The sequence below is a fragment of the Anopheles gambiae genome, chromosome 2, assembly GCF_943734735.2.
Source record: "Anopheles gambiae chromosome 2, idAnoGambNW_F1_1, whole genome shotgun sequence".
NCBI lineage: Eukaryota > Metazoa > Arthropoda > Insecta > Diptera > Culicidae > Anopheles > Anopheles gambiae.
Genome location: NC_064601.1, coordinates 76,218,861 through 76,237,549, shown reverse-complemented (window position 1 = coordinate 76,237,549; position 18,689 = coordinate 76,218,861). Strand labels below are relative to the sequence as shown.

General features: G+C 41.4%; 1 protein-coding gene across 1 annotated transcript; it reads left to right on the top strand.

Annotated features, from left to right (window-relative positions):
- Nucleotides 1–220: 220 nt before the first annotated feature.
- Nucleotides 221–17,294, top strand: LOC133392239 (uncharacterized). Its single transcript, XM_061651862.1, has 5 exons — nucleotides 221–377; nucleotides 3,348–3,437; nucleotides 16,514–16,540; nucleotides 16,617–16,813; nucleotides 16,908–17,294. The coding sequence occupies exons 1-5, from the start codon at nucleotides 236–238 to the stop codon at nucleotides 17,145–17,147; spliced, it is 696 nt and encodes a 231-aa protein (XP_061507846.1). The 5' UTR covers nucleotides 221–235; the 3' UTR covers nucleotides 17,148–17,294.
- Nucleotides 17,295–18,689: the final 1,395 nt, after the last annotated feature.

Below are 18,689 nucleotides of genomic sequence, written 5' to 3'. Positions count from 1 at the left end.
ATTCGCCGAGCAACTTTTGTCATCTGTCAGTCAATGTTTAAAACCCACCCTTCCTACAGCTCCCGTCCCGACCGGCCGCCAAGGGTTGGTCTGGCCGTTGTTAATACAAACTTCAAGCTTCAAGGCTCAAAATCTCTTAAAGTGTCGCTCGTCGACCGTTGTTTTGCCTCGGAGGTTTCACGGTTATCCGGGTACGGTGGAACAAATCAATTACGGCAGCAATGCGCGCTTGACGATGTACGATCAATTTACCTCTAATTATGTCGTTCTAATTTCATTTCTCTACGGTTCGTTTTATTTACAGGGGTATACGGCGCTTCACATTGCCACACAGTTCGGCCGGAACGACATTTTTGAGCTGCTGTGCAACGTTTACAGTGAGTATAATATGCGTTTACGGTGCATGTTCTTTCTTATCATAGTTTTTTTTTAGTTTTCCTAAGCCAAATTAGATCCGTTTGAGGTGTTACATTATAAAGTAGAGGAATAATCGTATATTCTGTCCGAAGTATGTGTGTATTATAGAACATATTACAGAGTTATACGCTGCAATTTCTTTCTAAACAAATTATTTGTTTGAGAATATTATAAAAAGAGACATTCTTAATCATTGAAATCTGTTTTAAAAAGCTTTTCTTTCGCTTACTTTTTTGATTTTACACAAACTTACGTCATTTGGCAGTTTTTATTTAAATGCTTTTTTGATTTTCTTAAGTTTCTTGATTATTTACTGTTTTTTAAAGCATTTTGTTGAGAAAAGCTAGTAACTGAATCAGTTTTTCCTCTTTATTTTTACACACAATTTCGAATTATGTCTTAATCGTATGACTATTCTTTCTGATTGATCGTACTTCTTCGTACTTTGATTTTATTGTAGAACTTCAATGTTATTTCTGTAAATTGTGTTCTAATATCTGCTGTGATGACTTAAATGATTCAATGATCCTATTGACTCTGATATTTTGCAATAGATGGCTTCTCAATAAAAGTTACTTTGATGTAAGCTACACACTTCAATTAAACTTACTCAAGATCCTTGTTTGAGATGATAGGTTTTCATTTTTTTTTAAATTTGATATTAATTCATTGGTTTGATTTTTTCCTGTTATAATACCGGTTCTGTTTGATAGATTTTTGAGTGGCTAAACAAATCCACCCATCAGTGACATCTCATTCATAAACCTTTTTTGTTTATTGCTCTTGGCATTGATCAGATCTTGAATGATTTCATCAAACACTGTCCGCTTCATTGAGACAAGGTGATGAAAGCTGTTAAAGAAACCGCCTTTCACCGAAAGTTTGCAGCGGCATTCTGAAAAGCGGCAAGCGTAAGTGAGAACGATCGATAAATCATTCTTGTTTGACTGCGCAGCGTAAACACAGTCAAACTGCTTGATATCCTGCCTGGTTAGCGTGCGTCATGAATGGACATTGGAGTTGTGATGCGCGTCCGGCGGCTGTCAAATACGACAGCCGACCGTCGTGACATCGATCGTTTCCGCCGAAAGTAGAATGATCGGTAGCCATTGGTGGGGGCAAGAATGGAAAAAGGAGAAAAAAACGATATCTATTCTATTCTGGAGCTTTCTTGCCAGGGGCTGTATAGAAGGAGTAGAATATTTAAATGGCCATCCCCTTTAGAGTTTTGTCAACTCGGTAAGGCCCAAAAGAGAGTCATGCATCGTGACCGGTTCAATCCAATAAATCGTTTGCCTTAAACTATTGACTGCAGACTGTGATCCTCGACCAGTTACGGGTCGATTGTGTGTCGAAAGCTATCCATTTTCTAGCCATTCTCGAAAACTAAAGCGCCAGAGAGAAGCAGCCCCGCATCTATCCCCCTACCCGGCTCGTACTATCCTCTCAGTCAGTCAAATTACCAAATCGTGCGGACGCGCACCCAATTTCTTCTCTACGTGTCGTTTGTCACACGGCTTTCATCAGTCGCTAGCACACCAGCGAAACAACACCGTGCAGGATGTCGAAAAGAACGTCGACCAGCTACGTACCACGTACCTTCACTGACCGGCTTATAAAATACACACCCAAAAAAATAAAACACGATTCCACGTAAAGGTTACCTAAGCGCAGATGATAAGGGAAATAAATTGATCGATAAGTTTTGATTGACAGACGATAACACCAAAAACCACGGGTTCACATTCACAAATTGCGCTCCTCCTTGTGCTGGTGGCACTGGGACGTTCACCGGGGAGGGTTGGGGAAGTAGAGGTGATTTCGGGCACGGCTACAATGTCGTCGCCGGGCAATCTTATTTCCTTGGTTGCGTTGGTTGCGTTTTGGGGCCGTTTTCCGACACTCCACTGCTACCTTTTTCCCAATTCCCTATCATTAGCTCGAAACGGACGGGTCCACGCGACTACCATAGAGTAGAGAAACGGGGCAAAGGTTTGAGGCGGCCACCACCGGCCGTCTGCTGTCAATGAGGAACAAACAGAAGAGGAAAAAAAACATACACACGCGGGAAAAGTGTCTAATCGCTTCGACGAATGTGTGTGCTTCATCTTTCGCGCTTCGACCGACCCGGTCCTACCTTGCCCCGGTCCCTTCCACTTGTCTTAAGCGGGCCGACCGGGGACGTGCGGACCAGACAGACAGCGGACAGCTTTGACAGATCGCGTCGGTGTCGCGGCATCGTAAGCGCTCCAGTTCGCAGATTCGGGCGCTCATCTAATGAAGCATTTGGGCCACAAATTTATCATCAATAGATACTATCACCACCGGCAGCGGAAGAAACGAGCAGTCTTTGTGCTTTGTGGCAGTCACAGTCGAGAATGGAATTATCGCTTAACCATCTCTCCTAACCTGAACTGACTGTGATGGGTGGTGGTTGCACGGCTCGGAGCGCACAAAGCAAAGCGCTGGTACGGACTCGGTTGTGTGTGTTGCCTCGGCGTCCGTTGGTTAATTATTTTTGGCTTAGGTGATGAATTAATTAGTGCCAATGGAGATGGATCTGTCAGCTCCATTTCAAACGCCAACTGGGCATGCCAGCTATTGTGCCGGAAGGATGATGATGTGTGGTCGTCGAAGGTGGTTGGTGCTTTGGGCAGCGAAATGCTGTCCAAATTTGTGAAACAGTTGTACGATTTGTACGCCAGAGTCTTGATTCAGACTTGATTTGATGCATAATGTACATTGTCGTTTGTTCGTTATTTTGTGCTAATTATCTAAATGATACGATCCAACTGAATCGCAATTGCTTTGATCTTAATTTTGCCATCCGATTTAATACAACGAAGAAAAAGAAAAAATATTACTTTTAAGCGCATAACCGTAAGCATATCTTCTAACATCAGCTCTCACAACTCTTTCCCACTTTGCAGAGGCCGACCGGGACCTGCTCGACTGGAGCGGGAAGAAAGCGCTCGAGTACCAGAAGCAGATGACCAGCGTGTCCGAGTCGACATTCAGCAGTGAGTATGAACGCAAAGTGTCTAAGCATGAGAAATTCTTCACCCTTCCCTCGAAGACGCTGTCACCGCTGGCCCGCGGTGGCACGTTCATGCGCCGTAAGCGCCGCCAACGGCCCGCGACCTCCGACCAAATGACACTGCGCAATTTCGTAGACAGTTTTCCGCATCCGCCCGCCGGTCCGCGGGCACCGGCGGCGGCCGGCAGTGCGGCCGATACCAATAACAACAATCGTCCCGGCAGTATCAGCAGTAGTAACACCGCCAAAACTAAACCCACCATCAGTAGCGCTGCTAACACGGCTTCGGCCACGGCGAACCCACCACCGGCGGAGGGTGCCTCGCTAGAGCGTCGCAATCGGTCTAATCAGAGCTTCTTCCGGAAGAAGCGAAACGCGACCAATGCCGTTTAACAGCCGATATCCTTCATACTAATACTAATCAACCAAGCAATTGTGTATTTAAAAAGAAAAAAGAAAAACCCCCGCTACTCGGTGTGCTGATTTGTTATCTATACCTAATGCAGTTTTACCAAGCACATCGAGTACTGGAGGGAATTGGTTTCATCTTGTTTGCCTACTGCATGCTATCCTATTATCTCGTTTTCATTGCCTCTATTGTATTTATTTATAAATAAACATTTTAATTGCATGCTTTTACTTTTATTTGATCTTCTCCTTCTTTTCATCGGTTTGTAAAGTCGTTTTTTTTCTTTTAATATTATGCTTTTATTTATTTTATTATTATTTTTATGCAAAACCCTCCCGCATGCTATCCCTCTTCTTCCACCTTATCTACTCTCATTTCAATTCCTTCCAAAATGCATCATCGTCGCACACGAAGGATCCGCGTTGTGTCTTTCACCTTTCGTGTATTTATTTCCTTGCGGTTTATATCGCCATATGGATGCACCCTTCGCGCACTTCACATTACACGCACCACTTCATGACCGGTACGCACATCTACACATACATACGCAAAAAGAGTGCGCTTATCAGTTTTTAATTAAAATCGTTCCATAAAACCAGCACAAAAAACACACACACAAATAGTATGTAGCGTGGCAACAAGAGCAAAAAAGCGAAACCTAGTCAAAGTCGTTTACATCACGATATTGGCTGCACTTTAATTGCATTCTAGCGTTCGAGGTGGTGTGTGTGTGCGTGCGGTTCCTGCTGGAGCAAGATAGCGAACGCTGTAGGGGTGCAATAATTAGCAAACGCACCGAGCACAGCTAGCAGAAGAAGCAGCGAAACAACAATGTTCTTAATTCATATAAATATATATATTTTTTGCCATCGCTACTCAAAGTACACAACACACACACACATTTCGCTGTTTAAGAAGGCCTATTGCAGAACCACCACACGAACGGGCGCTGAAATGTCCAGCGAAAAGTAGCCACTTAAAATATGCATACTAAGCAGCTGCACTATCGGACCCGATGATAACGACGTCTTGCACAATCATGCCCCATCATCTTGTTCCATTCTGCACCAGTGCTCTACTTTAGCGGACGTTTGCAGCGTTGCACGAAAACACGTACCAAAAGGCCTTGCGGCCCCTACCCATTTTATGCAATTTGTTTCGATCATAAACGCTACTGAAACTCGCGCGGGAAACAGTTCAGTTTCCGTGGCCGGCAAGAAGGGTGCTGCTGCTGGGGTGCTGACTCGTTGCGTCACGTCATTACTCTCGATTGTTATTGGCCGCTGCGCACTTTGTACGCAGTTCAGTAGCTTTTAGTGTCGATTTCGGACGAACCACTTAATCGAGCTGTTAACTCGATTAAATATTTTGTTTCTGCTTCTTCACTATCGGCATGCTGGGTGCACAGGCGGCCGAGGGCCAGTTGTTCGTGCCGCTGGACGATAAATATGGTTATTATGTTTTAAAAGAAAGCGTAATGAGTTGTAGCTGTGCTTAGATTAAAAAGTCATTTTTGTTCTGATTTCATTTCCACTCCGTTGGGCTTGGCGGCCCCGTAACGTATTGGCTTTATTTCATCCTTACCCTTCGACTGTTTCACGCTCGAACGCCTACCTCCAGCACACACTCGATGTTAATCCCGCACCGAGCACACGCGGCATTGCATTACATCGCCTAATCCTCCACGCCCAATATTGGCCATTACAGCAGTGCCAACAACAAACAGCAACTACATCCAAACAAAAAAATCTAGATGCTTTCAGGTTTCAGGGCCTCTTCGGCAACGCCCTATCAACGGTCCAAGGACCACCAGTAATGTTTAATTAAAATTCATACGCCTCACTCTCTCTCTTTCTATTTTCTCTCTTATTTGCATTCTAATCACCTTTCGCCAACAACACAACGATCTTGGCAACCTTATCAACCTCACCTCAACAACTCCCTCCCGTCCCGTTTGGGGCCTCCAACTTCTGTCCCTCCGTTCCGGGCAACGATCATTACCTGGTGTACGTGCGCAAACACACATGACACGCGCGCCCTATTGCCTACGTTCGCGCAAAAATACAACGAACGTATGTAATCCGCGGGATGTGCGGCACTTCCGGGACACCACCTGCTCCATCTTCCAAAACACCCACCCACCCCCACTCACCTCCTGGTCCAATCGGGAAACGATGCGGCCCCCCTCGCTACGCTGCCCGTCCTCCCGTCACTGGATTATACTTATAATCTTACATTCTCTCGCATAAACCTCCGCGCCACCGCGGGTGCCCCCGATCGCTGTGTCGCTCGTCGCACGAATCGTTTGCATTTTTCGCGAAGAAATTAAAGCCATGCGATTACAGGCAGTTAACAGTGGTTTCTCCACCTGGCACGCCCTATCGTCGTCCTGGAGGCAAGTGTTGATCTGTCCGTACCTACCTATGCGTAACCATGTGTTTTCTTTTTCTTCTGTGTTCTGTTTGTGTGTTTGTGTGCGTGTGAAAGAAAAAAAAGTTTAAGCTATGATTTTCTAATGTTTCTTTGTTGCCTTTATCGTGTCGTTTGAAACATGTTTAATAGGCGCAGTTTGGTCTTTGTTTGGGAAGTTAACCTGCACACGCTTTTGCTAGTTTCCTTATGATGCACCGTTCTAAGCAACGTTTTTGATTATGTTTCTATATCACGCATTACAGCACTGTTTAGCACTTTCTATAACTCCTTTCGAACTTCTGCCTCTATTTCGTTGTTAGAAGCAAACTTTATTTTATTTTTAGACTAAATTTGCTACTAAACGAAACACTCTATTTACATTATTTTTCTTGTTGGCTAAGCAAGTTTTTCTTAAGCACTTTTAACTCTCTTTATTCGCACAAATCAGTGTTCTATATCTTAATTCGAGTCAATAAAAGGTCCAGATTTCGTCTGAATTGTTATTTTGTCTACAACAAAAAACTGACCATTGTATTGAATTGCTATAGTATTTTTTTCAAATTTGTCTTTTGGAAAACAAGTAAAAATCGATAAATGATCTTATAACTAACTAGTCTTGCAATACAAGTTAATTACATATAGTTGCTCAATAAATTGATGGTACACTCGTTTTGCTATAATATGTCAATATCTTGAATCTCTTGCCAATATCGAGTATCGGTATAAAGTGAAATATTTTCAAAATTTGGCCAACATGTCAACATGGCCAACCTAAAGCGGCCTTCAAAGCCCCGGTGAAATTGAACGTGAAATGTTGGTTTTTTTAATATATTTCAATATTTTTTTACGAGAATATGGCTTATCGTACACCAAAAGAAATGTTATTCAATTCTCCAACCTTCTAGACTTTCAAAAATATGGAATTAATAAATTAAATGCATTTCCTTGTTTGATTCCCCGCATTGTTCACGATGAAAAAATAATGGTCATCGAGAAATGTTAAGGAAATACATTAAATTTATTATTTTAGCATTATTAATAGTCACAATAATTGGGGAATTGAATATCCTTTCTTTTGGTGTATAATGAGCCATATTCTGATAAATATTCAATGATATATAACAACAACAAAAATATCACATTCACTTTCACGCAAGGTCTAAAGCGGCCTTAAAATTAAATAGACAAAACTAACACATTTGAAGTTTAGTTTCATTTAGTTTTCATAATTTAGTGTAGCGAAGACTACTCGCCTTCTCAGGCAAGATATAAGTAAGGAAAATAATCTGTTTTGTTCAATTACAGTTATGAAATAGTCCTAAGAAGCCAAAAATAACTTATGGTAATGTGTGCTTAGTCGTACACTCAGAGCATATTTTTATTCGAGAGCAATTTGTAAACAACATCAACAGTGTGTATAGAAGATGTGCACTGGAATAAATCATTTTAAATTCTATTGATATCTAACATTTAGAGCTTTTAATTCTGCCTTATCTTGCCATCATAATTTTATTTTAACCGTTCCTCGTGAATAAAAAAAAAAATTATCAGTTCTACCAAAATATGGCCAAACTCATGCCTTAATACTTATATTAAATTGCATAAATCAATCAATTAACAAAGGCGATGACACCATAAATATCGCAAAAAGGACACAGCTTAATTAAATTTTACAAACAGCACATGTTATGTTAATATGAAAATTCTATGCAGTTGTACCATCAATTTATTGAGCAACTGTTTGTAAAATTCTACGCGCTTCAATTAATCTTTTCCTTAACGCGTAATAAGTGTGTGTTAATACTTTTGGAATTAACCTCTTTGTTTTTTTTTTATAAATACGTTCAACCAATTTATTGACAATTCTTTACATTTATATCATTCATTATTTGAATTATGTTTTTTTTTTAATTATTCACAAAGAAAGTTTCTATTTTGCTTTTTAAATCTCATTTTTTATTACCTATTTTTACTATTATTTTTATTGTTTTGTTGAAAAGTAAAAGCTTCAAGAACATTCAATCTAATCTATATTGCCTGAATTCATTGTCTTTCAGTCGACAAATTGTTTTGTATTTTCTGAATTTTTTATATCTTAAATCATTACTTTTATATTTACCTAACAATGTTTTCGACAAAGTTGATTTTAACGATATCTTTTTCTAAATATATTAAAATTTTTGTAATGATTTTTGTAATGATGTTTAGTGTGATAGTAATGGATATAGTTATATTACAGGTAAATGTAAGAAGATACATACTGCTGCGTACATAAAACCCGACACTTCCCGTGGCTACCGTATAAGCTCCAGATGTTTTTAAAAAAGCTCGCTAGGTTTTTTTATCGTAAGCCTTACTAGATCGTTGCAAGATCATCATTACATGTCTTGCTCCAATACAAACACACCACCCAAAACTTGTCCGTTCATCTGTCAACGCATTCCTTACGAGCAGCGGAGCAGCATGCATCATAAGCATGATTAAATTTAACAATTTAAGCGAAACAGATGAACATAACCACCAATGACTATATTTTCACAAGGAGATCGCAACGTCTGTTGCTCTTGACTGATGTTGTTTTTTGTGTGTGTATGTCTCTGCTCCACTATTCCAATTAACGAACGATGTGAATTTATCGCGTTCGCGCGTGTCATACCAGCTTGTCACGTATTCAAATTGTGCCACCTTGTTCCACCACATGGTCTGGTCCTGTTAATCACCAAGAAGCATCGCCCAGCTTGCGTAAAAACAGCGCAAAAAGGTGTGTAGGTATCGCGTCTCCTGCTGGAGAGATCCCTTGGGACCTATAGCAAGCATATCGTAATGATAGCCATACATTGCCATTTGATAAAAGGATACAGACACACAACAACAACAACAAAACAATCATATGCGCCCGCTGCCGCCGGTGTTTTGCTTATCGCGTTTTTTTGTTTGTGCTTGTCCAAACAAGAAAAGTAAGGCTGCAAAATACACGGCTGCTGCACCGGCAAAACTGCAGGTTGCTGCAGCTTTCTCTCCATAATGATTGACAGTTGTCTCACCTCGCTCGCGAAGCGCTCGGTAGTCAAATGGCATTCCATCGCGAACACGGACAACGACGGTGCGATCGCTTGCTTCTATTCTCCTTCCCATCGATCATCTTCGCCAACGGCCGTCAGCTGGGATCCTCGATGGTGTTGGGTGCGTGCCTGGGCCTTATTTTGTGCGGATATTCATTATCAATTTACTCGGAACCGTATGCCTATGACATATGACACATTAACGATCGTGACCTTCTGGCTTCTCAAGGATGGATCCTAGCAGGAGCAAAGAGGATCCAAAAAGGGAGTTCCCTCAAAGAAGCTAGTTAGGAGCATTACCCGATTTCACAAAGCCAATTATCTGTCGCAGACGTGCAAATGGATCCGGCGAATGAATGAACCCAGATGCCCCAGATGAGTGTTTCCTCCTTTGCCAAGCGCTGTGTCTTATCTTTTATTTGAAACGTTATCACCAGAAGCACCAATTGGTGCCACTACACCGGTAAAGGGAAGAAACGCTTCATAATAATTTGCAAAGTGAGAGGCATTTCGAAGAAGGTGGACAGGTCGAGAGAGTAGGAAAGCGCAAAAACAAACCGTAACGAAGCCGACGACGCATATGTAAATGTCCTCCGGGAACCGTGAACCGTGAGTTTTCGGTTGTAGTTCGTGGTGGAGGATGTCGTACGGCGCAAGGGCTTTACATTCGTCGGGCCCAATTACGCCCGTTGCAAGTCTGTTGCCATCATTTCATATCTTTCTGTGGCTCATACCCTCGATTGCTTTCTCTCTCTCTCCTTGTGAGTTTCGAAGATCGCTTGCATATGCAATTAATGCTTTTCCGGTCCGTTTAAACTTTTTGCCTTCCTTTTGCCTTCGAGTGATAAGAACGGTGGTGGAGCGGCGGGATACTGTAGAGGGCAAGTCGAAACGCATTCCTGTATGTGCATACTTCGAACAGCAAAGTTCATGTTGACGACGCAAAAACACTTAACCAGCACACTTAAACCCTCAGAGCAGGGCCAAATGGCAATGGCAAGGGGGTATGTCTTAATTCCTAGTTATGTTTCCTTTTCCCTCCCCATCTGGCTCACCTCGGGTTGGGTTGTAAATTCTTTCCAACACTCTGCGAGATGCGATAGCATTAAAGCAAGACAGAAAGATAACAAAAAACAATCTCAAACCACCAACCGTCTTCCACTTACACTGAGAACGGTAATTTTACGCTCAATTGGATATGGTGCATCAGCAGTAGTAGCAGCAGCAGCAGCAGCAGCAGCAGCAAAGGCAGTCCCTTATCGATGGCACGATCGTGGCCACGGTTTCACGCCACGTTGCCAACACTGATGATCGATTCCGACTGCCGATTACACTCGCACACGGTAATGGGCACGTGCAGAAATTAATGTAAAAACAAACATATCTCTATCTATGCCAATGTGCCCCGGCCACTGCCGATTCTGCCTAGCGCACAACGAAACGGAAAAGCGGGACGGGACAGTGGGCCATCGAGAACGATGCTAATGGTGGATGTCATCGTAACGCCAAGATGCTCTCTGCCTTCGATACACATTCCGCTTGATCGATGGCTAACCGGTGTAAACACACGTCAGCTAGCGCGCCAAGGTGTTGCACGTTCGATCGTCTCCCCCCCCCCCCCCCCCTCCCGACAGGTAACGGAGGGCTGAGGGGTGAGGGAGATATGCTCGCCAAAACGACTCTCGGGTGATGATGATGATGATGATGGCAGCAGGGATGAAAACAATTGACTGGCATGCAGTCGAACATGTGCTTTCTGACACTTTGAGCCACATTGCAGCTCAGGGACGCAGGGTCGAACATTATTGACCACCACCGCGACGACATGTGTTGACTGGAATGTGCAAAATTATGACATCTTACATTTGCAACAGCTTACGCGTAAAACGTATCATCAAGACGCTAATGGTTGTAGCGATTGGTGTCGAATGTAATCGTCGACCTGGTAGCGAACGCGCCGAAGGCACCATCGCGTTGTTGTCTCGCGAGTGTAAAATCATGTCCCCTTCCTGTAACACGAAAGCGCGGCTTTCCCACCGATCATAGAGCATTGGAAAAGAGCATTATTTTGTGAGTATGAGCTGTGAGAGCTGCAATGGATACGCATGAGTGTAAATTTGTGCGCTAAATTTAGAAGGTCAAGCTTGTGCTCTATCGAAGGTTGTCATACATTGTACATAGAGAACCCTGAAACGTTATCAATTACCCAAACCTTTTAGGATTTCTTTCGTAATTGCATTGCTTTCTTCCTTGTTTGTTGTTCATAAGAAAATGCAACTGTTATATGTTTTTTAATTGATCAGGTTTTTTACTAAGATACACAGAATAAGTAAATTTTGAACAAATATAAGGCCATAAACATCTATTAGAATGCTGTTTTATGCTGATGATCTATTGAAAATTACATCAAGGTTGTTTACAATAACATGACTATTCATTAAATGCACAAGTGTATATTTACGTTAAAATACAAAAAAATCCCAAAGAAATGTATATTTAAAATATGGACTTTTGAACTAAAATAACCAATTTGGGCTCGGAACGATTTTGTTACATTACCATGGGCAATAGTGTTGTTCTATAACTCGCTTTTAAAACATTGTATCGTTATAGCGTTGTAAGCTAATACAAAGATAATTCATAAAATAATAGACGTAAATTTCCAATTATTTTGTGATTCTTGATTTTACTGAATTCTTTTTTTTACTAAACTCTGTAAAACTATTAAAATTATTATGGCTGTGACAAGCACATATTGTAAACAATCTGGGTTATCGATGTAATCCTATTCAAAACAAAACATAACAAATACCTGCATTACCCGTAAGTTCCTGTGCTGTTTTTGTCATGTTAAATTTTTCACTCATTTTATAATATTATATTTTGTAATAATATTATAGCCATTGCCGCCAAATTTTGGCTCTAAGGAATCAAGTTTTTTACCCTATCGCACCTATTTCTGTCTGTAAGGCAACATTGCTTGACTCGTTTAGGAATCATCATAAATTTACAAGATATTCGTGCAGGTTTATGAAAACTGTAGTTCAGAATTACAAAAACACTTCAAAAACCGTGTAATTTGATTATTTTTTGTAATATTGTTTTAATATTGTTTTACATCTGAAAATACATACCAACTTTTTTCACTTGCATTAAATCTTTCAAATTTGGCATAACAATTGTTATATTTCGAATTCTTCTTCTTTTTTGGCTCAACAACCGATGTCGGTCAAGGCCTGCCTGTACCCACTTGTGGGCTTGGCTTTCAGTGACTAATTGATCCCCCCCCCATAGCAGGATAGTCAGTCCTACGTATGGCGGCGCCGTCTATTTGGGGATTAAACCCATGACGGGCATGTTGTTAAGTCGTACGAGTTAACGACTGTACTACGAGACCGGCTGATTTCGAATTCTATCAAATAAATAATTAACTTCTTAACTTAAATTCATTGCTTTTGGAACCCACAGTTTCAGACATATAGTTAAATTTTAAAAATACACTACACTAAAAAATTGATGCCTTAGAGACAAACATTGATGCGCACTCTCAAAAATTCATCCTTTAGAGACAAAAATTGCGATAAAAATTCAAAAATTGTCAACAATTGGTGCTTTAGAGACACAAATAGGTGAGTTAGAGCCAAAATTTAGCGAAAATGACTGTAATGTCAGTATAATGTTGTATTTTTTCTTCTCGTTCACTAGTTTTTTGTTATCGTGTTATCAAATGTGTACTTATTTATTACATGTTTATTATTAAATGAAATATGATTATGGTTAAAGAAATTATTAATCTAACTCCAGACTTTTTTCTTCATACTTATCTTTTTGTTTTAATATAAACCTAACATTATTGTATTTTAAATTTTGAAACATGATTCATATAATCGTACCTCAAAACCATGTCATAATCAATGCATTAAAATGGTAGCAGTCTAAAAAACACCTTATTTCCCCCTCTTACTGACAATTAATCAGCATTTAGTTTACAATTATCAAAACATTGACTTAAATAAACAATGCCAACCCAAAAAAATACACACATACTAATCTGAGTACTCAACACCTGATCGCTTCGTCTAGTGAGTTCCACCAAGTCGCCCATAATAGCGCCCTACCAATCCAGATGGCAGCGTGGTGGTGTGGTTGCGATTAAAGCATCTTGAATGTTGGACAAATTGTAACAGTTGTAGTCGTTTACAAAAACAAAACCAACAGCAACAACACCAACAACAAAAAATACTACAATCCAAAACAAAATCGAAACACGGTGTGAAGAACGGTAAAGGGTAGTGCACACATGAAACGAAGCCCAGCAAAAAGAAGCTAAAAACCCCCCTCACAAGAAGCCCACAAGAAGGGGACCTACTACGGGGAGCTTCGGGACAATAGCGATGAACTAACCGACCCCTCCCCCACCCTATCCATTTTCCATTCCCTCCCGTAAGTGGCGATTTTTAATTATTGCATTTCAAACCGTTGGCGCAGATTGACATCGCTGCAAAAAAACGTTGCGTTTTTTTTTTGTTTGCCCCGTCGTAAGCAAGCCCGTTTAAGGCGGCCATCTTAAGCTTCACTCGCGTGCACTACACTTCGTGGTGTGGTGTTGAGTGTGGTTGTGTGCGAACGCACGTGTAAAACGGATGGGGGAGGGTTATTAATAAGTAGATTAAAGCTCGGATAAAACCCTCCACAGCGTGCCCATGTTCGCTCCACCCCACTCGAAGGAGGTGATTTGAAGCTTTTTATTTACTTGCTTGCCTCTGATGGACGCTCTCTCTCTCTCTCTCTTCCCTCCCAGTCGCGCTGAGACACAGGGTTGGGTTGGATTCAGTTCGGTACGCGTGTGCAACATAATTTCGCAAAAGAGAAGGTGTTTGTGGGGGGTATTAATCCACAGTCTCTTCAAGCGGACAAGGCACCACACTCACGCCACCACCTTCCATTTTTTGCAACGTGCAAAAGAGGTGGAAAAGACGGATCATAAGATGAGGGATGTGGTGGAGAAGAAAACGGTAAACCTTTTCCAATCGCGTACGCTTATCAGCGGATAAGCGGCCTTAATGGTTGGCACGCAGCGCTACCAGCTTCGCTTCGAGTGATGGGAAATCAGTGAGTGGTGTGTGACTACAGATTGCAATGGACTGAAGCCATTTGCATCAGCGTTTTTACACCAATCGTATCGAATATCGTACTACTCTGCGGTTTCGCTTAGTAGTAGTCGCTTAGCAGGCGGCGAGATGTTCAGTGTAGCGCACGGTGTGCAGCCATTAATCTCCTGTACCACTGTTGCTGAACTAATCTCGCAACAAATAGGATGGACGTTAAAGCTTTAGATAACAAAACAGAAGACAAAAAATGGTGCCAACTGAAGCCAATTATGATGCTACAATTCAATCACAGCGATAAGAGAGGCGAGCTTCCTTAACCGTGACTGTACATCCAATGATTCCATAGAATAGATTGATAGAATGCGGGCAAATGATTTTTGAAAAGAAAACGTCAATTCCTGGTGACTGTAAGTAAAGGTACACATTAAAAGAAACTGATTCAGAGCCTATCCCGATCCTGGGACTTATCCCGAACGCATGCTGGAACTGACTCCAGTCGCATATAAGTGTTAGAAGCCATCAACCTACTCTGGCCCAGGAACTGATCCTAATCCATTACCAGTCCTTTAACTTTACCAGGTCTTGACATCATACCAGTCGTGAAATTGACCGCGATTCCATACCAGGCCTGCAATTGATCTTGACTCTATAACTACTCTTGGAACTGCTCTCAAAGCCGTACCGATCCTGGAATTGATCTCGAAACCATACCAGAAGTTAGACTGAACCCATACCGGTGCTGGAACTGATCCTTACCCCATATACATCTTGAAACAGGTACCTAGCGGTAATGGTCATACGGTCATCGGATCTTAAACCCATACTGGTTCTTGAACTGATTAAGATTCCATATCGGTGCTGAAACAGATTCTTGCATGCTCCATTGCAGGCCCTGATACTACTCCCTTTTCAATTCGGGCGGGACCAAAAATAGTATCTGCACCTGCCTCAGTCATGGCGCTATCCAGTCTGGTATTTGCATTGGGGGGTCCCGCAATATTATCGTCAACTCGGACGACTTAACAACATGCTCTTCCTGTGTGAAGACTTGTTTGGACCGTCGCCCTTAGGAAGGATTGTCTATCCGACTGCGTGGTACTTAATAAGTGTCGAAAGCCTGTATAGGCCGGCATGACCCGTTACCCCTAAAAGAAGGTTATTTGTTGCAGTATCTTTTTTGTAGAAATGTTGTCGCAACATTTCCATGTACCCGGACCTGCAGTGGCGGCCAGGTCTACTTTAGGACAGCTATTTTCTGTCTTTGAGGCTTCCGGAAAAGTTCCTTAGACCACCTTTTGGAAAATTTTCCTTGCATGTTGTAGATGACATTCTTTAGCTAGCTTTCCGATAAAAATTAGGCCCATATATGAAAAAAAACTCAAATAACCACGGAAAAACGTTAGTCTATTGAAATCTGACTGTAATTTGTATTGTTCGTCTCCTTACCTTTCAAACACTAAAAACTGAATCGGCGTTGTGTTTTCCATAATAGATCCCGCTGCCATTGTATGGATTAAACTAAACAAAACGTATCCAAGAAGCTGCTTTAAAGTAATGCTGATCTGCCTTTACTAGATTTTTATTATAGAGATGTGTTCATATACTTAGTATGTTGGATAAATATTAATGTAAAAAATAGTTTAAAATGGGAAAACTCACCAAAGGATTTAAAATGTAACAATTTTACTATATGCCGCCGTTAACCTTCATTTAACAACGATCCCCACATAAAGAGTAAGTGAAAATCCAAATGGTAATATCACAAACTAAATGTTTCAATGTTTTCGAGTTGTGACTTTGTTTAAAATTTCTTCTGTTATTCCTGTAGTTTAGTTGTTGTAAGAGCTGTTTGTAAAATTAATTCCTCTGTCTCTGTTTCTGCATGTGCTATACGTCTGCAGGAAAGCTTTCCTTTAGCTAGTAAATACGCTTCTGCATGTCTGCCATAGTTTGTTTGTTTGCTTAAATGTTGGGAACCCGCCTAATACTCGCTTAAAAACAACCAACCGCGCCCGAATATAAAAATGTTCTTGTTTTACTAATGTTTTCCTTTTTTTCAATGCAGAAATCAAGGCACGGAAAAAGCATTCAGGTAAGTCAAAACGGTTTAAATAAGCTTTTCTCGCACGGACACACTAATATTCGTTTTACTCCCTTTCCGCGTGTAGAAAAAGACTCCGGCTTCCTGAGGATTGGTTCCCTGAACGTACGGGTGAAGAAAACCACCGAAGCCTTCAGCAACTTCCTGGGAGTGGGCACCAACCAAACGCGAATTCCGCCGACAGCGATTAGATCGAGCGCACCACCGGACACACTGTTTATTGACAAGCTGCACAAATCCTGGGGCTCGGCAGATAACATACAGGTTGGCACCATTGAGCAGCATGGTTTTTAATAGTTTTAATCTAATTCTTATTCGATGTATTATTTTTTGTTCTTCTACCCTCTCTTCCCTTCAGAAGGAAGATTCCGCAATGCCACCGCCCAAGTATGGTCCGGTGAAGAAACGGCGTCAGAAGCGTGACATCGAGTACGATCCGAGCAACGATCATTTCAGCCAAAGCGTGCCGACCACGCCGAGCCAGATACGGGCGCCGGTTGGCCCGCTGTCGGAAAATCCCGATGGCGAATCGATGGGCGACTCCGACTCCGATACGGCCTGCGGTTTTGATTCCAACTGGCGACCAACCTACATTTAGACTTTTTTATCATTTCGAACGACCTACTTGTTGTTGTACATTAGTATCAAAATGTATACTACTTGTTAGAGGGGTTTTATTTTCCTATGTTGACACGATAAATAATCATTGAAATAATAAATGAACTAACTGCTTACTCAAAATACATATTCTACGGTTCGTTGTTTGTACCTTTTTTAACACATTTAAGAGAAAAATCGTCAATATCGACGAAAAATTTGAAGAAATATAATTTATCCAATACACAAACCAACCATCAGCGAAATTCGAGTAGTTTGAACTCGAGTTTTCACTAGTCGCTGCATGAATTTGTATAGTGAACAAATTGCGATACGAAATTATGCTGCTCGTCAGTAAACTAGAGAATATTTATTTTACCTACTACCATTGCAGATATTTTTTAGAACAGCTAAAAGCAAAGCAGCAATTGTTTTGATATTTAATAAACAAAAATCGGATGAGTCCATCAACCACGAACAGGAAAAAATGACAGAGCGGACAGTCAACAGGCGTTGGGGCAAAAGTGTCAACTGAACTCGAGGCGAATTGTTTAAATCGTGTTGCCATGCATCTCAGCAATCTTAGCAACGAACTATAGAAATAGTTTTAGCCTTAGCACCTTTCACATCGTGATTTATACGCTCTCGCATCGGTGACCCCGACGTGTTATCCCCGAAGTTCTCGTAAATTAGAAATTCATAAAAAACATGTCGGGCGTAAACGCTGTTAGTAAAACAAAAGCTGAAGCTTCCGTTGCTCTTACACGCATCGCAGTTGATCTTCCGGACTTCTGGATGTCGGATCCAACGACTTGGTTCGCACACACAGGATCCCTCTTTGCGTTCGCCGGTGTCAATAAGGACGAAATTAAGTATCTTCATGTTGTCGCTAAACTAGACCTATCCGGGATGCGTCATATAGTCATATACAGTAGGTGACCGCTAACTGAGAGGTAAACAAGCTCCAGTTAACGAACAATGTTCGCTAACTGGAGTGACGTTTCTATGGATTGATTGTTTTGATCGGTGTTGACTGGAATAAACATACCAAACTTTTTTTTCATTTATATTGATATAAAGTATAGTAATTCGTGTAATAACATAAACTGATAGCAAACGTAGGCAAGAGATCCTAAATTTGTTTGAAAAATGCACATTTGCGACAAATTTCTCTTCATGAGATTCCGGATGTTTCATGTTTTGACGTTTAAGTGTTCGTTAACTGAGAATCACTCCAGTTAGCGAACCTCCAGTTAAAAAGCACTCCAGTTAAAACACATCCAGTTAGCGGTCACCTACTGTAGTTCAACAAGTCAGAAGCAGCCTCCTGCCACAGGGAAGTACGACGCCATTAAGGAACGGCTCATCTCCCGATTCGAACCTACGATACAAGTACAAATTGAAACGCTACTTTTATCGTACGGTCTAGAAAACCTTCTTCGTCCTGCACATCCTTTGAGTAGGATGGAGGAAAATGCAAGAACTTGCACAACTGAAAATACGCTGGGAAAGCTGGCAGATGAAGTTGCCGCTTTGGGAGCAG